Source organism: Phocoena phocoena, chromosome 14 (assembly GCF_963924675.1).
Source record: "Phocoena phocoena chromosome 14, mPhoPho1.1, whole genome shotgun sequence".
NCBI lineage: Eukaryota > Metazoa > Chordata > Mammalia > Artiodactyla > Phocoenidae > Phocoena > Phocoena phocoena.
This window is the reverse complement of record NC_089232.1, coordinates 36729159-36748454: the sequence shown is the minus strand read 5'-3', so window position 1 is coordinate 36748454 and position 19296 is coordinate 36729159. Positions and strand designations below refer to the sequence as shown.

The 19296-nt window shown below is 39.6% G+C and overlaps 1 protein-coding gene across 1 annotated transcript in view; it reads left to right on the top strand.

Annotated features, from left to right (window-relative positions):
• UGP2 (UDP-glucose pyrophosphorylase 2) overlaps positions 1 to 19296 on the top strand; it is a 52656-nt gene that overhangs the window by 31540 nt on the left and 1820 nt on the right. Inside the window, exons 4-8 of the mRNA XM_065891133.1 lie at positions 13379 to 13564; positions 14880 to 15013; positions 15725 to 16022; positions 17140 to 17337; positions 17887 to 18129. Coding sequence (XP_065747205.1) covers positions 13379 to 13564; positions 14880 to 15013; positions 15725 to 16022; positions 17140 to 17337; positions 17887 to 18129 — 1059 coding nt within the window. The remainder of the gene's footprint in view (positions 1 to 13378; positions 13565 to 14879; positions 15014 to 15724; positions 16023 to 17139; positions 17338 to 17886; positions 18130 to 19296) is intronic.

Genomic DNA, 19296 nt, shown 5'->3' with positions numbered 1-19296 from the left:
GGAGGATATAAAGTTTTTAAAGTTTCTTATTAGACATTTCAAATTCCTTTCCAGAAAGTATACCAGTTTGCACTCCTAGTCACATTAATTTATTGGATCAACAGCTATATTTTGAGTGCCAACTGTATATTAGTAGAGAACCATACTGATAAAGCCTTACCCTCATCTAGTTTTTAGTTTATAGTCTAGTGGAGGTGTGGACAGTAAAAGATATGTAATGTAATTTCAGGTAGTGATAAGTGACATGAAAAAAACAAAGGTAAGGATATAGGGAATGAGGGAGTAGAGGTAATATTTTAGAGGGGGTAGGCAGAGAAAGGAAAGGCCTCTCTGAATTAGCATTGAGTAGAGACCTACAGTCTATTGTCAGTCTTGCTACATTTATTAAAGCATTGAGTATTATTGTTTTAAAAAATATTTGCCAGTTGAGGTGAAACATTTTAAAATTTTTATTTGATTATTAGGTTGAATTTTTCCTTTGGCTTATTTGCATTATGTTAGTTGTTTGTATTAATTTAATATGGAGCCATCCTTTTATTTGTAATAATTGGTTGTTGGACTTTGAATGGCTATGATCCTTACCTTTATGTAACAAAAAGGCACAGTATTCAAGTTTGGCTCCCCTGAGAGGGCAATATGAGACTTAAGATGAAAATAAGTGATTTTTATGATTCTAGCTCCTGGTAATAGTTCTTTCTGAGATTTTTATTAAGGTTGACTTTAGTAACTGAGGTAGCAGATTGTGGTGAAGGATATTGTGCATGAGTTATTGGGTTGGTGCTGATGAGTGTAGTTGTTTAGAAAGCAGTGTTGTTGCCAAGATTTCTGACTTTTTCTTTGAAAGGACCTGTTTACTTACTCCGTCTTACAAATTTTTGCTTTTGGACATGTGTGGACTCAGTGTATGAAAAGGACAGTTCATTTCCTCCACTACTGGAAAAATTACCCAGTTTTCCTGTCTGTAAGGTCTAGTTGACATGTAATTTAGAATAATTAAAATTAATTTAAAAAGAAACAAAGATGTGGGAGTTAACATCAATAGCTGGCACAATTAAAATATGTACTTGATTTGATAGTTTGTCTTGTGTTCTTATAATTTCTTAAGTGAAAGAAGACGAAAGAACTTTCTTAGGAAATGTACTTTTCCAGGCTTAGCTTATAATGTTTAGTATGTGATCGTTCTGTTTGTTTCCTATCACAGAGGGATCATTTTATAATTACTACACTAATATTATGGCCTGTAAAAATGATTTTTTATGCAGTGCAAAGTCTTAGATTTAGGTTTTCTTTATCAGAATTGTATATAGTGTTGGCTAATTCAGTACTTTTTTTTAAATTAAAATAATGATGTTTGTAATCAGGTTTCTAATTAGTGATGACACCACTTTTGTTTGAAACTTAGTATTTAATAAGGCAAGAAATAAGTTCCAGAGAATGGATTTCATTTATTAATAGCTGTTTGTTCCATTCATTTATTCACTTATTTACTCAACAAATATGTGAGTGCCGCTAATGAGCATGACACATAATTAAAGGTGATAGATACGGTAGGGGGAGTACCATATGGCAGTTACTGCCTTCCTGGGGATACGGAGCACTGAACAGGCAATTTGGAGACAGTGTAATAATTACTGATAGAAGCTGGTAGTACCTGAAGCAGGAAGTGGGGGCTTTGTCAGACTCCCTCCTGGTCATATGAGTGTCACAGAAAGCGATTTTGCTATGTGGTTCTCTGACACCTTGACAGGGTGTATATGTGTACCTGCACATATACACCCACACAAAAGACTAACTTTTTAAAAAATTCTTTTAATTGTGGTAAAATACACATAACATAAAATCTACCATCTTGACCATTTTTAAGTGTACACTTCAGTAGGGTTAAATATATTCCCATTGTTGTGCAACCAATCTCCAGAACTTTTTCATCTTGCAAAACCAAAACTCTATACCCATTAAACAACTCCCATTTCCCTCTCCCCTGATCTCATGGCAACCACCATTCTGCTTTCTGTCGCTATGAATTTGACTACTCTAGGTACCTCATATGAGTAGATAAAAGACTTTTATCTTTTATAAACAGGTTTTCCTTCTGTTGTTTTGAAAATTGCTGAGTTCTGCTACCAGCTACACATCCTTGGTTTTGCTTTCTTGGATGAATATGCGGGGATACAAAAGCCTGGGGGATTGTTCTGTGGCAGCATTGTTGCCAGCGGAACTGCAAGCTCACACGGCCTGAGGGAGCGCCTACTCTGGCCATCCTGAGAAGTCATCACGCAGCATGGAGCCAGGTTAGGAGGAGAAAAGTTTGGAAAGGCAGAGATATTATCAAAACCACAGAAGACCGTCTTAAACCAGGGTTTGGCAGACCTTTTCTGTAAAGGGTCAGATGATGAGTATTTTAGGCTTTGTAGGCTGTGTAGTCTCTGTCATGATCGCTCACCTCAGCCATGGCAGCGTAAAAGCAGCCATAGACGACATGTAAATTGACGAGAGCGGCTGTGTTCCAGCAGCACCCTGTGAAAACAGGTGGCAGGTCTGACTATCCCACAGGCTATAGTTTGTTGGCCTCTGTCTTAAACTATCCTCAAGCTACACATAACTGGAGAGAGATGGGGTGGAACCCATACCTGGGAGATCACTGAGCTGGTTTGTGACCCAGAGCAAAGAGAGAAATTCAGTTTTATCAAATTTTTTTGCCGTATTTTATCAAATTTGTGCCATCGATTATAAGTTGTACCTTTTATGTACAACTAAGAAAGAAAAAAAGTGCAACCCATTAATTTTCAGATCCCGTTGGTTGTATGATGCATCCTGGTTTCAGAAATGTTCAAGTGTGGGGTGGGGTGGATCAGTGATGTAGTGATAGCACAGCCAGCACCTGTGTTCTTACTGCGGGCCACACATTTCGCTTAGCACTTCGCACATATTGTCTCATTTATCCTCATAACAGGTCAATGAAGTAGTTGAAAAAGACTTTGAACAGAAAAATAATTTGCCATAATAAGCAGTGGAACCTAGGATCCAAACCCAGGCAGCCTGGCTAAAAGCCTGTGCTCTCAGCTACTTTACTCTCCTGCCTCATTCAGTTCTGGAGCAATCTTTTTGTCAAATGATAAAATTCATGCTGGAATTGACGTAGTTTATTAAAATGATTTGAATCAGGTCATGGAGGAAACAGCAGCTACATCATTTCCCTTTAGCATGTCCTTGCAATTTCAGACATTTCTCAGGGCAGCCAGAGTAATGTTTTTCACCCATTATGTGCCTGCTGGTGCCCTCAAAGAGGAATTGTTATTTATGAACCTCTTCTGGAAATGTTTTTAAAATGATAAAGTTTCCAAGCCAAACAAAATTTGTGCTGGAAGAAAAGTCTTGGTGCTGTGTACACAGTAGTATCTGTGATGCCAGCCAGCACTTCTGGTCCTGCTACTGCAGAGGAGAGTAAGCACCACATACACTGGCATTCATCCTCTTCTGCATCTGTGAGCGTTGCATCAAAGATGGTGCAATCCTGCACGAGTAAGGCAGACTTCACCGAAGATGACCTTACTGACTTTTGAAGATACAGAAAATGTACGAGCCATTGAGTTCTCGAAGTCTTGGGGAATTCTGGTGTTCGTAGCATAAGCCTGCATTCAACTGACAGAGCAAGCTGTGAGAGCTTGCCTTGGAGAGAGTTGAGGTTTTTAGTACTCAAGATCATCAAAAAAGAAAGTCAAAATTGAATGGCAGTTAAAGATGGCAGGCATCTCAAAGTCCATCTACAGTGTCAACTTCTAATTCAAGCCAAACAGAAGCCTTTTCATTGAAATTCAGTTTGGAGAGTTAGTTTATTTTTTGCTTTATTTGCATGTTAACTTTCACTGGGAAATAAACAGCATCTCTTATAAAGATTATTTTTATATGCTGTGAAATTTCCACAGTAGTGAAGTTTTGTTTTTTTGGGGGGATGGCATTGCACTTTCCTGAAAGAGAGTCCATTAGCGTCTGATTTTCACAAGTGACTGATAGCTCATAAAGGCTGAGAATCACTGCTCTGAACTGAGATGTGGAAGATGAAGACAAGGCATTTGGTGAAGTGAGTTTGCATGAGGGGGAAAGTGCAGAGACTTGCAAGCAAGAGATGTGGCACATTAGAGAGCCCAACGCTGCATGTTCGTGGAGAACAGTGTGTAGGGAAAGTAGGAGAGCAGAGGAAAAAAAGGGCCAAATCATTATGGACCTTGTATACCACATCTTCTGTTTGGGATTCAATTCAGCTACATTTAGTAGTGAAACTCAAAATAATAGAGTAAATGTAGAGAGACACAATCCAGAGCTAGTATGGCAACCTGGTGGGTTATCAGGAACCTGCACTTCTCTGTCTTGCCACTCTACTATTCTCACCATATCTCCTTATGGTCCCCGGTGGCCACCTGAATGAACTCTAGTCATCGTGTCTTCGTTCCAAACAGCAGGAAGGGGGAAGAAGGGCACAACCTCTGCCCTTTCACAGAGACTTTCTGGAAATCTTTCAACTCACTTCCAGTTAATCACAGTGACCAGCACTTTGGCACAAATACCTGCTGCAAGGGAAGCTGGAAATGTGGTCTTTTTTGGGGGGTGATGATGTGCCCAGCTGACAATCAGCGTTCTGAAACGGAAGGGGAAAAATGATGTTGGGGTAGGCAGCTAATGATCTCTGCCATGCCGTGTCATTGTTTGCTTTGTGAATGATGTAATCAGGAGAGAAACATCTTCAAATTTTATTTTCCAGAAGATCACCACCTGCAAGGTAGAGGGTGGGTTGGAGGGAGGTAAGGAGACCGTAGAGACCACTGCAGTAACATAGATGAGAGGTGGGTGGGATGCCGGCTGTGACAACAGAGACAGTTTCCTGAGGCTGACAGGACTTGGTCATTGATCAGATGTAAGCAAGCTCTTGGCTTGGCAGTTGGGTGTGTCTTGGTGCCATAGAGACAGGAGCAGATTGCTGGAAAGAGGAGGTCTACTGAGAAGGGGCTTGAAAAGGAACAGGAAGAAAGAGGAGGAAAATAGAATGCAGTGTTTCAGAAGTCAAGGAGGATAGAGGATTTCAAGATCTAGGGAGTGGTCAATTGTGTCAAATGCAGCTGAGAGCACAGTTAGAGAAGTACTGATGTTATGGATAGGATTTAGCAATTAGAAGGATGTTGATGACCTTGGTAAGAGCAGTTCATTGAACTATGGAGAAAACCAGATTGCAGCAGGTGAGCGAGTGAAAGGGAGGTGAGGAAGTAGAGGTGAGTGCAGCAACTTTTTCAAGAACCTTTGCCTTTAAGAAGATGGAGAAAAGAGGGATGTGAGTATGGAAAGGGATGAGTGAGTGTATGCATTGCTGTTTTCTTTGCTTTTTAGATGTCAAATATTTGAATTTGTTCATGCTGATGGAAAGGAATAGAGAAGGAGAGGTTGATGCTGAGACTGGGAGATTGATGAAACAGGGATCTTGAGATGGGCACTGGCAGAGAGATTGCCTTAGGGTGGGGGACAGCTTTTCCTGTGACGAGAAGGAAGGGGAAGCAGCAGAGGTGGAGATGCAGGGAGGTCCCGAGGATCTGATCTGGTGGCAGAAGGTCGAGGGCATTCCCCATAGAGGATGGCTTTATTTGCTCTATGAATAGCAGTTGAGCGTATCTTGGTGGCCGAGGGGGTGCTGGCAAGTGTGTTGGTGGAGTATGTGATAATGTACATGATTTGCTGGCTTTTCCTGAATGAGAAAACAAATGTCTGGATTAGGTATGATTTTTCTGTCATTAAATTAATTGGTAGGAGCTTTCAAATGACCCAGATTTTGGTCGTTACCTTTAGAAATGTGAAGTAAAGAGACAATGTGAGCCTTGGTACACAAAGGCTGTGCAGTGAGGGTTTGGTGAATAAGCTGATGTTCTTGGAACACTTCCTGTACATATGGAGCGTCATTTCAAACTCTTTTTTTTACTGTTACACAGCTCTTTTCTTTCAGGCAAACTTGCTTCTGTTGAAAAAAAAAAATTTCGAATTGCAATAATCACACCCTTGTGAACCGTAACAGGGCAGCACTGTTAGCTTGTCTGGCACCGTCTCCAGGAATAGCACGAATATGCTACCAAGAACCAGGTTATACTGTTGCTAATGGGAACATGTCTCCATGACGGTGTGAGGAATTCAGCTTTTCTGATAACTGGAAAGTAAGTGTGAGCAGACTTGGCAAGATACAGATCACGTTAGACAGTTTTTAAATGATCTTTTTAAAAATCTTTGTTTCTGCAGAAAAACTAGATTGACATCCTAGAGGGAAGAATGGTGTTTAAAGTATGTTCTTTCATAGATTGCCAGCTACTTTCTTTTGTTCATTCCCCAGAGGAACTTGGGTGTTTGACCCATTCTTTTCTCCCAGTGAGAAGAGAACATGAGTGGCCTCGTCTCCGCTGCGTATTTTGAGGGAGTCTCATGCGGTTTGCCCCACCTCACCTGTAGGGGTTGCCCTGCTGTATATTTACGTGCAGCAGTGGTCTTCTTAGAATACTGAATTCTATTCATGTCTGAATAGAGACATGAAAGAGAAACAGGGTGATCAGGATTGAAAGCGCAAAGATAGCACTAGTCACTGACTAAAGTGATTCAATCAGAGTAACATCAAGGCCACATCCGGCAGTGCATGGTACTCCCTGTTGTCTCCCAACACCTTCCATCTTTGCCTGAGTGGATGTCTTTGTGCATTCTCCTGGGGGAGCTGAGGAGGAGAAAGTGGAGCACAGGTCTAATAATGTTTCTGTGACTAGGTGTGTCCAGCAAAACTTCAGCTGTTACCAAGCAACCTTCTAACACAGGTCCCCTTGGCTTGTGGAAATAAACCGAGCTCTGTGGGATTGCTTGGTGAGGTCCCTGGTGGAGGGTGTGAATAGCATCACCAACAGAGAGAACTTGTGTTGGCATGTATACAGGGTGATTTGTGTGTTGGGAAGCTGAGCTTACCACCTAATTTAACCTGTAATAAGCTGTAGACCAAAAGTGTCCTGGCTTCCTGGACTCACACAATTGGTGCCTTTCTGTGTGTCTGTGTCTGCGTGTGGGAGTGTTGTGGGTATAAGTCGAAACCTAAGTAAAAGTGGAGCCTTCGAACAGCAACACTAACTTGATGACTCTGGACATCTTTCCCCTGGCTGTACCTTGTTACTTCACACCTTGTGACTTCTTCCTTTTCTCTCCATAGTCCTTTTCTTGTTAACAGTCAATTCCTCAGTGGTACTGGTATTTAATTAGCTAGCTGCTTTTAAGAATTAGATATAGCAAGACAAGTAGGTGTTACTGAGAGCACCATCTAAAGAACCATGGTTCCTTGACATTTGTAGGGTGACTCCCTGCCCACTTAAATTGGGGTACAAGGTTCTAAATATGGCACTTCACAGAGAATTCTGGGCCCTAACCTGAATGGTAAACAAGTCTTTCTACTTGTGAGTTGCCTGGGCCTGTACCCAAAAGTCTTCATTAGCTCGGTTTTGGAATTTAGTGTTATGCTTGGATCAGCTTGTTTTATTTCACTCCAAATATTTGAAAAGTAATTCAGAAGTACATTTTAAATTTAAACTCAAGTTAAGATACCAGTCTTGGGAAGATTTGAATTAAAACTAAAAGTATACTTAATATACCTTTTGGCTGAAGGCCAAGTGGCCTAGTGTTAAAATCATGAGGCTGAGACCTTTTGTTTATCACCATTATAGAATAAATTTGGGGGATACGAGAAAAAATTAGTTTAGCCTCCATAGACTCAGTCATAAGGAATTGTCTTCTTAAAGCATTCTAGTAAAATGCATGTTTTGAAGATTGTTTAGTGGGAACAAAACGTATTTTTTCTCTAAATACTTTATATTCTTTATGGTATGTGGATCAAAGATGTTTTATCATGAACATACATGACTTTGGAGGGTTTTTTTCTCTTGGTGAAACTTTAAGGCAACAAGGTTGACATTTGGTTTTTAATTCATCTGCACAGGAGGTGAAAAATCCCTATTAGTACTTTTTCTAAAAATGGTTCCTAAACCTCACTTTGTTTAATCCTGTGAGTGTTACTATACCAAACAGTTCTTCAAAGAGTAGAATTAAGATATAATCCAGTTTACATTATTCTGCCTGATATTATTATTTAAATTTGTGTAAACATTTGTTGGCTCAAAAAGGAAATTATATTCTTCTTAAAGATATCTAATATACTCAAATGTTGTGTTTATGTGTTTGGTTGAATGTCTTGTGATGTGATGTCAGTGTCATTAAAGTGAAAGAAAAAAAGATTGTATTGAACAAAGAAGGATTTTGGCAGAGTTTTATTAAAACGAATTGAAACATAATTCTCATCCCTCAGTTGATTTTTTTCTTTTAACAGACCATCTAGAACTGCACATGCCACTAGCCATGTGTATTGATTTACATTTAATACTAAATAAAATGAAAACTTCAGTTCCTCAGCTGCATTTAGCACTGTCTGGAGAGTGACAGTGAAAAAAATGCCATACTATTGATCTTTTGACTACATACTTAAATTTCTTTTTACATTGTTTACATTTTTGTAAAGCTTTTGCCTTGAAATGACAAGCTGCCTATCCCTCAGAGATACTAGTAAATTCACAACTCAGGTGTTGAGCAGTGTCTGAAACCCCAAGCCCTGCCATTCTGTCCTGTTTTCATATGTATCCGAAAGATCAGCATTTTCTTAGATTTATACTTTTAGAACTGTGGTACACCTGTAGTTTTCTTTTCATTCTTTTAATTCAAAGTTAAGAGAGTATTGTTATGTTCATTAAATTCAAATAAAGAGAATCCATTTTCTGATTTACTAAACTAAGACTTCAGAACATGTATTCTATTCCAGTTTTAATACCTGCAAATGGAATAAATAACTTATATAAGGCTCAATTTGCCATAGAATTTGCCAACCTGTACCTGTATTCCAGTTCTTCATATCAATCCTGCCTTCTCTCAGATCTGTTGCATACACACACATCAACTTTATTAAATAAAAATATGTTTCTGGAAAAACCTGCATTAATTTGGAATCTCCTCAGACATATAAGCCACTTTAAAAAAAGAATGCTAAATAAACCTTGAGGACATTGTGCTAAGTGAAATAAGTCAGTCACAAAAATACAAATATTGTATGATTCTACTTGTCTAAGGCACCCAGAGTAGTCAAACTCATGGAGACAGAAAGTAGAAGGGTGATCGCTAGGGGCTGGGGAAAGGAGGGAGTGGGGACTTGTTTTCTAATGAGTATAGCTCCATTTGCAAGATGAAAGAGTTCTGGAGATTGGCTGCACCATAATGTGAATGTACTCCATACTACTCAGCTGTACACTTAAAAATGGTTAAGATGGCAAATTTTATGCTATACATATTTACTACAGTTTTAAAAAAAAGAATGTTATAAGTTATAAAGCTGGTTCTCCGACTTAAGGTTTTCTTTGAGAGTGTCTTGGCTCTTCCTGGCCCTTTGTGTTTTCATACATATGTTAAATTGGCTTGTCAGTTACCACACAAAAAACTCTTCAGATTTTTATTAGGATTGCATTGATCAGTTTGGGGAGAATTAACATCTTTACATTAGCAAGTCTTCTAATTTAGGAACATGATAAATAAATCCCTGAATTTAGTTAAGTCTTAATTTTTCTCAAAAATGTGTTCTGTGTATAATCTTATGTATCTTTTGTTAGATTTACTGCTAGATATTTGCTATTTTTGATGGTTTTATTATAAAAGACACTTTTAAAATCAATTTTATAATTTTTTTACATATAGAAGCAGTTAATTTTTTACCACCTTTAAACATTTTAAAGTATACAATTCAGTATTGTTAAGTACATTCATATTGTTGTGCAACCAACCTCCGTAACTCTTTGGTCTTGCAAAACTAAAACTCTCAACCCATTAAACAGCAACTCCCTGTTCCTGTTAACCATCCTGCTACTTTCTGTCTCTGAATCTGACTGTTTTAGGTGCCTCATGTAAGTAGAATCATACAAGTATTTGTCTTTTTGTGACTGGCTTATTTCACTTAATATAATGTCTTCAAGGTTCATCCATGTTGTAGTATGTATCAGAACTTCCTAACTTTTTAAGGCTGAAAAACATTCCATGTGTGTATACACCACATTTTTTTTAATCCATTCATCTGTTGATGGACATTTGAGTTGCTTCCATTTTTGGCTATTGTGAATACTGCTGCTAAGAAGGTGAGTATACAAACATCTCTTGAGAGTCTGCCTTCAATTCTTTGGGGATATACCCAGAAGTGGAATTGCTGGATCATATGATAATTCTATTTTTAATTTCTTAGGAACCACCATATTTTTTTCCTTAACAGGTGCACCATTTTACATTCCCACCAACAGTGCACAAGGGCTCCAAAAGCAGTGGCTTTTTTTTTTTTAATTTTTGGCTGCGTTGGATCTTTGTTGCTCTGCGCGGGCTTTCTCTAGTTGTGGCGAGTTGGGGCTACTCTTTGTTGCAGTGCGCGGGCTTCTCTTGTGGCGGAGCACAGGCTCTAGGCGCGCAGGCTTCAGTAGTTGTGGCATGTGGGCTCACCAGTTGTGGCTCAACAGCTCTAGAGCTCAGGCTCAGTAGTTGTGGGGCACGGGCTTAGTTGCTTGGCGGCATGTGGGATCTTCCTGGACCAGGGCTCGAACCCATATCCCCTGCATTGGCAGGCAGATTCTTAACAAATGCTCGAACAGGGAAGTCCCTAAAAGCAGTGTTTTTTGTTGTTTTTTTTTAATACTGACCATGTATCTTCAATGTTGCTATGCTTACATTATCCTAACAATTTATTTGTGAGGTCTTTGGATTTTTCCACATGTAAAATCATATCATCTGTGAATAATGACAATTTTGTCTCTCAGTGGATACATAAACTGAATACTACATGGCAGTGAAAAGTGAATGTATTATAGCTGCATGCATTAATGTGAATAATTCTTAAAACAAAACATTGAATTAAAGAAGCAAGTCACAAGAGGATACTTTATAGTATGATTCAACTTATTTAAAAGTTTAGAGACAAATAAAATTAAGTAAAATATTGTTATCATTATGAATGCATACATAGGTGGTAAAACTACAGGAAGTCAAAGTCAAGGTGGTTGTTACCACTAGGGGTGGAAGAGGAATATGATCAGGGACAGATGCATGCAGGCTTCTACGCTATGGCAGTATTCTTTTTAAATTTAGGTTATTCTTTCTACCCTGTATGTGTATTTTATAAACTTTTGTATGTGTGATATTTCACAATCAAAGTATTTTTAGGTGAAATTGAAAAACATAGGCCTGTCTCACCATATGTAGGAAAAAAATTTGCTTCTATGTATTCTATTTTCTTTTTAAAGTGTATTAAAAGAAACATTAAATAGGTAAAAATATTTCCATACTAAAACAGTTTTACCTAAAATGAATACATGAACTAGGGGTTTTCAGTTAAATTGATTTTCACACACTTGTGAGGCTTCTGTAAATATCAGACTCTTTTCTGGGAAGTCAGAAGTAACCGCTAGGGACTTGCCTGGTGGCGCAGTGGTTAAGAATCCGCCTGCCAATGCAGGGGACATGGGTTTGAGCCCTGGTCCGGGAGGATCGCACATGCCGCGGAGCAACTAAGCCTGTGCGCCACAACTACTGAGCCTATGCTCTAGAGTCCTTGAGCCACAGCTACTGAGCCCCATGCACTGCAGCTACTGAGCCCATGTGCTGCAACTGCTGAAGCCTGTGTGCCTAGGGCCCATGCTTCACAACAAGAGAAGCCACTACGATGAGAAGCCCGTGCACTGCAACGAAGAGTAGCCCCCACTCGCCGCAACTAGAGAAAGCCCACTCGCAGCAACGAAGACCCAACACAGCCAATTAAAAAAACAAAAAAACTGCTAAATGGAAATGTAAATTCTTGGCTTTAAAAAGATAATTGGAAACTAATTGGCTTGGTCCCATTTGCTAATAACTCTTTTTTTTTTTTTTTTTTTTTTGCGGTACGCGGGCCTCTCACTGTTGCGGCCTCTCCCGTTGCGGAGCACAGGCTCCGGACGCGCAAGCTCAGCGGCCATGGCTCACGGGCCCAGCCGCTCCGCGGTATGTGGGATCGTCCCGGACCGGGGCACGAACCCGTATCCCCTGCATCGGCAGGCGGACTCCCAACCACTGCGCCACCAGGGAAGCCCGCTAATGACTCTTTTGAGTAGATATAATGTGCCTAAGAAATTCTCAATAGATACTTGAAGTGTATGGCCAGGAATCCACATTTGACATGTATGTATTTTTGACCAAGTATAAAGGGATTTTTGCCTTCACAGCCTAATCACTGCAATGTGAGCCCATCAACTCCTTTTCCAATCATAGACTTTATTCATCATACACACACACATACACACACACACCATCACACACACCTACATGTAGTAGAACATGAAAACAGCAAAGTGTATGATAGGGTTTTATTTTTTCAGTCCCCTCAAGTGTTATCTATCCTCCACCATCATGTAACCAAAGAGGACATTTGATGACTTATTTCATTAAAGAAAAATAACAACAAATGTTCTTCTGTAAATGGATAGAAAATATACTGTGAACTTTTTAAAAACTTTCATTCTTGTTATAAGATATTTAGACTTGCTTGTGCCTCTTCTTTAAACAGAAGAATTTGAGCTTCCACTGTGTCATTGTTCCTTCCCTGTGAGGGATGAATCGAAGGTGAAGGTTCTATGCTCATTTCGAACTTGTTTTACTGTTTACACAACTCATTTTCTTTCAGGCAAACTTGCTTTCGTTAAAAAAAAAAAAAAAAAAGACTTTCAGATTGCAATAATCACACCCTTGTGAACCATAATAGAGCAGGTACTGTTAGCTTGTTTTGAGTATTTGGCACTGTCTCCAGGAGTAGCATGAATATATTACCAAGAACTGTGTGATCGTATATATACTTCTCCAGAACTGAAGTAGATTCACAGTGTACCAGAAATAGTCACAGATTTGATGAGTTTAGTGCACCCTATTTGCTATGTTGATGCAAATTGAGAATTCTGAGTTTTTGAAGGTAGTCCACGAGACTTGGGTGTTCTCACCAGCCAGACAAATATTTGTAGACTATAAATACTTTTCCCCCTCTTGTACTCCATTGTACTGTCAATGAACTGCTGAACTACTTCTCTGTGCAAGGGAAGTTGCCGATGAGAACTTGATTTTGAACCAGAAGGGCCCTGGACATTAAAGGAAATGTAGTTGAAACTTTCTACAGAGAAAGCAGACCTCTTTAAGGAAGCATGGAAATAACCTTGGTATTGATTTGGTTTAACCTTTTATAAAGCTGTTTGAATTATTCTATAATTTTTTTTTAAAATTTCAGATTCAACCCTATGAGAAGATAAAGGCCAGGGGCTTACCTGATAACATATCTTCTGTGCTGAACAAGCTGGTGGTGGTGAAACTCAATGGTGGTTTGGGAACCAGCATGGGCTGCAAAGGCCCGAAGAGTCTGATTGGTGTGAGGAATGAGAATACCTTTCTGGATCTGACCGTTCAGCAAATCGAAGTGAGTAGTAGCTGTTAGCCTTTCTCACGAGCTAACAAAATCATTTTTAGTTTTTAGGGTATTGTAAATGTTACCTTATAAAATAACAGATGTGCATTTGAACTAGTCAAGGAGCTTGCTACCTTTAGTCTCTTTATTAGTGTATAGAAAAGGTTTGGTGTTCTAAGAGCAAAGCCTTAGGGTGATGTAAAAGCTTTTGATCTTTAAATAGCATTTGTGGTGCTGAAATCTCTGGATCTCTTTGGATTCTCCTTTCATCTCCCCGCCTCTCTCCCCGCTGTCTGTCTAGTGGTAGCCTTCATCACAGCTGGGATGATCTGGCTTTATTAACCCCTTTTGGGAGGCTGGGGAAAATTTCATGTATCTGGTTGGGCACCGTGGATGCTAAGAACTGTTGTTGGCGTCTCTCTTGATCATAGTCCATAAAGTCATTAATCATAGACCATAAGCTCTTCAGGGGCAGTGGCCCTATGTTTTTCATCTCTTTATCCCTAGTGTCTCATATGGTGCCATCAACCACAATAATAAGAGCAGTAGCAGTGGCTAACATTTATCCAGCACTTACTGTACACCAAGTGTTATTCTGAGCTCTTTACGTGAATTGACTCATTTGTTCCTCTCCACAACTCTGTGAGATAAGCACTATTATCATCCCCATTTTACAGATGAGGAAACCAAGACTCAGGTTGATTTACTTGCCCAAGGTTCCCTAGCTAGTTAGTAAGTGCAGAATCAAACTCTGAACATAGGACAGTCTGACTTCTAATATCCTATTTTCTTCTCACTCTGTTGCCTCTTAGCTCTTTCTGGAGATGGAAAAGATTTCAGTTGGGGTAAAATTACAATTCTTAACATGAATCCTGAGAATAGGGAGACATGTCTTTGTAACATTTGTACTTTCATCTCCACTGTGCTTTGGACACAGAGTAAATGCTTAGCCTGTGTTTGCCCATCCAGCAAGGCCATAGGGCATTGTGGCTGGGCACACAGCTGCAGAGTCAGACTGCGGGGGTGAGGGGGGTGGTGTCCTTGTTCTGCCACTGACCTGCCACCTCTCTGGGCCTCAGTTTAGCCATCCATAAAATGCAGACAGTAGTTTCTATCTCATAGGGTTGTGACTTAATGAGCAAGTACATGGTGAATTGATAGCAAAATGTCTTATGCTAAATAGTTATATTTTATTGCAAACCTATATATTTTACAACTTATAGATGATGTTTTGGACATCTTGTGATTAACCACGGAGAGTTAATTTTACACTTTGAAGCAAAAGAAAAGTAAGTCTGGGTAGTCTGATTGTCGTTTTCTTCCCTAGCATTTGAACAAAACCTACAATACAGATGTTCCTCTTGTTCTAATGAACTCTTTTAACACGGATGAAGATACAAAAAAAATACTACAGAAGTATAATCACTGTCGTGTGAAAATCTACACTTTTAATCAAAGCAGGTACAAGGAGTAAAAAAATTAACTCTGGGGGATGTTATTCCTGGGAAAGAAGGACTTCTTTGTTTTGTTTAAACAGCAGCCTCAAGATGTACAAGTGCCAAAGACTGTCTGCAAGTGTTTAATGCCTTTAAAGGCTGAACATTTGTTAATAGATATGTGATAGTTGCAATCACTCTGGTTATGTAACTTGGACTTCTTAAAAGAGAATCTGCCTGAGATTCTGGTTCTGCCAGTGGTAGGAAGCAGACATCCCTGAGTACTAACCTGCTGTTGATTTTCTGGGAAAGTACTATCCCGCTGTTGATTTTCTGAATATATCTGTTGGTAAGAATGGACACCATTTCCCAAATAGGTTTTCAGGGAAAAGAACAATCCCACCACCAAATAAGTTTGAGAAAATTTACTTAATATGTCTCTCCTCTCTTAAGAAGTCATGAAACATATTAATGTCTTAAAAATATGGGGTGTCCTCCCATCTGCATGACCATGGAATACTTTTTTTTTTGCAGCAAATATTACTATCTAGGAAGCTGATTTTTTGGGTCAACACAGATAATGAGAGATTTTCTTAAATGGATTCACTTACGATTAAATTACTACTGATAGACTGAAAGGGAGGGAAGTTTTATTTAACTTTAAATGCATTATTTTACTTGAAGGTCTGGAATGCTCTAAAGAGTTGATACTGAAAAAGAACGTTTTCTTTTTAAGGTACCCGAGGATTAATAAAGAATCTTTACTACCTGTAGCAAAGAATGTATCGTTCTCAGGGGAAAATACAGAAGCCTGGTACCCTCCGGGTCATGGAGATATTTACGCCAGTTTCTACAACTCTGGTTTGCTCGATACCTTTATAGGAGAAGGCAAAGAGTATATTTTTGTGTCCAACATAGATAATTTGGGTGCCACCGTGGATCTTTATATTCTTAATCATCTAATGAACCCACCCAATGGAAAACCTTGTGAATTTGTCATGGAAGTCACAAATAAAACACGTGCAGATGTAAAGGTAAATACTGAGAGGAAGCAGTTTGGGGATTCACATCTTCACATTTCATAGTTCAAACTTTTTGTCGGAAAGTTTCTGTTTAGAAACTTGATAACATCATTGTAAGCCAAAGTGGGATAGTACTCTAGAGTACCCTAAGTTCCATCTGATATAAGTGTGTATATAAATCCAGGTTTAATAGTAGTAAAATCATCTTTACTTTTTGAATAATCTGTATGGGCAATTTTAACTGAAAACAATTCCACATATATTTATAGGATAATCTGAAACATATGTGAAAACACTTTCAGTAACTTTGTTCAAACCATTAATATTCTTCTAGTTTGGTGCTTAAGTGTTTTTTATTTAATTATTCCTTTAATGAAAATTTATTTCTATAATATGTATTTCTCTATATTTTTTATCACTGTAATATCTGTTGTAAAAAAAAAAAGCAGTTTGATACAAAGCAAAAATCTGTTTTTTTCACTTTGCATGTTTAATGGTGATGACACTTGGCCTTTGATGGAATGGTACACAAGGTTTTCTCCTCACCCTCAGGGAGTAAGAAAAGTGGGCAATGTGTGAATACTACTATGGTTGGTCCCGGGGCTGGGTTCTATGCCTCTTGCAAATGACCCCTTCACACGAGTAGACATCCCTTCCCTCTTCCCACACTGCCATGGCCTCTAGGCTAAGGCCACTCAGAGGTACCTTCCCCTCCACTTGAGCCTGTCTTGACTTTACTCCCCTTACCTTAGAGGTAGTCAGAGCAGGGTTGTGAGGTGGTAGGATCGGTTGTTTGGTAGTGGTTGGTGGTTTGAGAATAAGAGGAATGTCTGTTCTTGTAGGAGATCTTTGGAAAGTGAGGCAGACTCTGATGTACTCCCAGGGCTTTTATTGTGGACAAGAGGGCGTGTATACAGTATAAGATGACAGACAACCTGAATTATTTTCTTTGGTTCTACTTTAATACATGTGTTGCTTTGTATCACAGATCAAATCACTGCCAATGCTTTTTATTTCTGGGGGATTTTGTCACGAGTGTCTTTTCTGTATCGTTCGTAGACTGTAAACAATGTAGTATGGCTGTAATTGGGAGAGATGTGGAGGCACTCACTCTTCTCTGCCTTTCTAGGGTGGGACACTCACTCAGTATGAAGGAAAATTGAGACTGGTGGAAATTGCTCAAGTGCCAAAAGCACATGTTGATGAGTTCAAATCTGTATCAAAATTCAAAATATTTAATACAAACAACCTATGGATCTCTCTTGCAGCAGTTAAAAGACTGCAGGAGCAGAATGCTATTGACATGGAAATCATTGTAAATCCAAAGGTAAGCCAGAGTTGCAGGCCATCAGACTCCCTGGTTCTGATCACAGCATGCTACACACAGACCCCCTGCCCACTCCCTATGGCCCATCTATCCCATGGGTCACTGCTTTTCACCTAGTTAGTTTCTTCAGTTCCTGGCCCTGTCTTTCAGAGTCGACACCCATCCCTTTAGTGTGCCAGACGAGCCATGGTGCCCTTACTTGACCCTGGGCTGTGGCAGTGGCAAGAGCACTGGGCCCAAAAGTTAAGGGCCCACCTCAGTCCTGTTGCTCTGGTACTGATAGGCCTTTCGGTCACAGGCATCTGTGTGGGTTTTCTGAACCTTTGGTTCTTTCTCATAAAATAGAAATGTTACTGAGAAGAGTTATGAAGCTGAAAAAGATCACATATATATAAGCACCTGGCGTACGGTAGGGGCTTGAGAAATGTCAGCTCTCAAAATTCTGTTTTCTTCAATGGATCTCTGAAACCACTCCCCAAGTATTAACTAGCCCATGTGGAACTAAGTTGCTGAAATCTCTGTTTCTCTCTCCTGCTCCCTTTCTTACAGACTTTGGATGGAGGCCTGAATGTCATTCAGTTGGAAACTGCAGTAGGGGCTGCCATTAAAAGTTTTGAGAACTCTCTAGGTATTAATGTTCCTAGGAGCCGTTTTCTGCCTGTCAAAACCACATCAGATCTCTTGCTTGTGATGTCAAACCTCTATAGCCTTAATGCAGGATCTCTGACAATGAGTGAAAAGCGGGAATTTCCTACAGTGCCCTTGGTTAAATTAGGCAGTTCTTTTACCAAGGTAGGTAATTATAAAGATGATACACATGTAGATTTGTATTTCTTAAATGTGTAATTATAAAGATACGATACACGTGTGAATTGGAATCTAATTACAGTCTTTGCTGCTGATCTATTATATTCCTCCATCTCTATTGTCTTTTAAAGGGAATCAATCATAGAAGGTGAAAATGTAACTCATTTTTAAACCAACTGCTATAGAGTAGAAAAGAATGTTTACATTTTAAGACATTTTATCTTATGTCTCGTTTAAGACCATTACTGTTTTCATCAGTGAGAGAATGTTAATTCTAGTTTCACAAAATGTATTGAGCCTCTACCATGTGTAAGGCAGTGTTCTAGGTGCCAGGTATTTAGCAGTAAATGAAACAGACTAAAATCTTTGCCTTCCTGGATATTCTAGTGGGGAAGGATGATAATAAGCAAGTAAGACAAACGTATAGTACGTTGAATGATGGAAAATGCTAAATAAAGCAGGAGTAGGGAATGTGTGGGTGTGGCAGTGGTGGTGTCATTTTACATTGGGTGGCCAGAGGGCCTCACTGAGAAATTGAGTACACCATGCAGGTATCTGGGGCAAAAAAGCATTCTAGGCAGGAGGAATAGCAAGTATAGTAAAACTGACCCTAACATGATAAGTGGAAACCAAAAAATTTAATCACATAAAATGCTGTGAGGTTAATGAAGTGACAGGGTGAGCTTTTGTGGCTGGCCTATAGAGTCCTGCTATGCAAGTCTATTCTAGTCCTGGTTGTGGTTTAGTGTCACCTCGTGTGGATGTGTGTACTTGCCCTTATATGTTTGGGGCTATCATTCTGGGTCTTGTGGCTGGGCTGTAATTTCCAAGATAGCATCAGGCATTTTAGAAGTCTCCCTGGTCTTTCGTGCCTCCCTCATCTGCCGGGTTGGGCTGGGAAAATCCTGGTGCTACAAGGACCCACCATCTGCCCACATCCTGAGGTGAGATTCCTAATCATTTTCCACCTAATCTCATCTTCCCTTCCTACTCTTTCTAGCCTCTTCCATACCCTGCAGGAGATAAGAACTTTAGCTGCCTCAATTTGAGAACAGGGGCTGAGTGGGCAGTGGCTACTTGCTCTGAGGAAGAACATGTCTTAAGGACACTAGAGCACAGTGAGCAAGTGAGGGATGGGGGTGGGAGATAGTT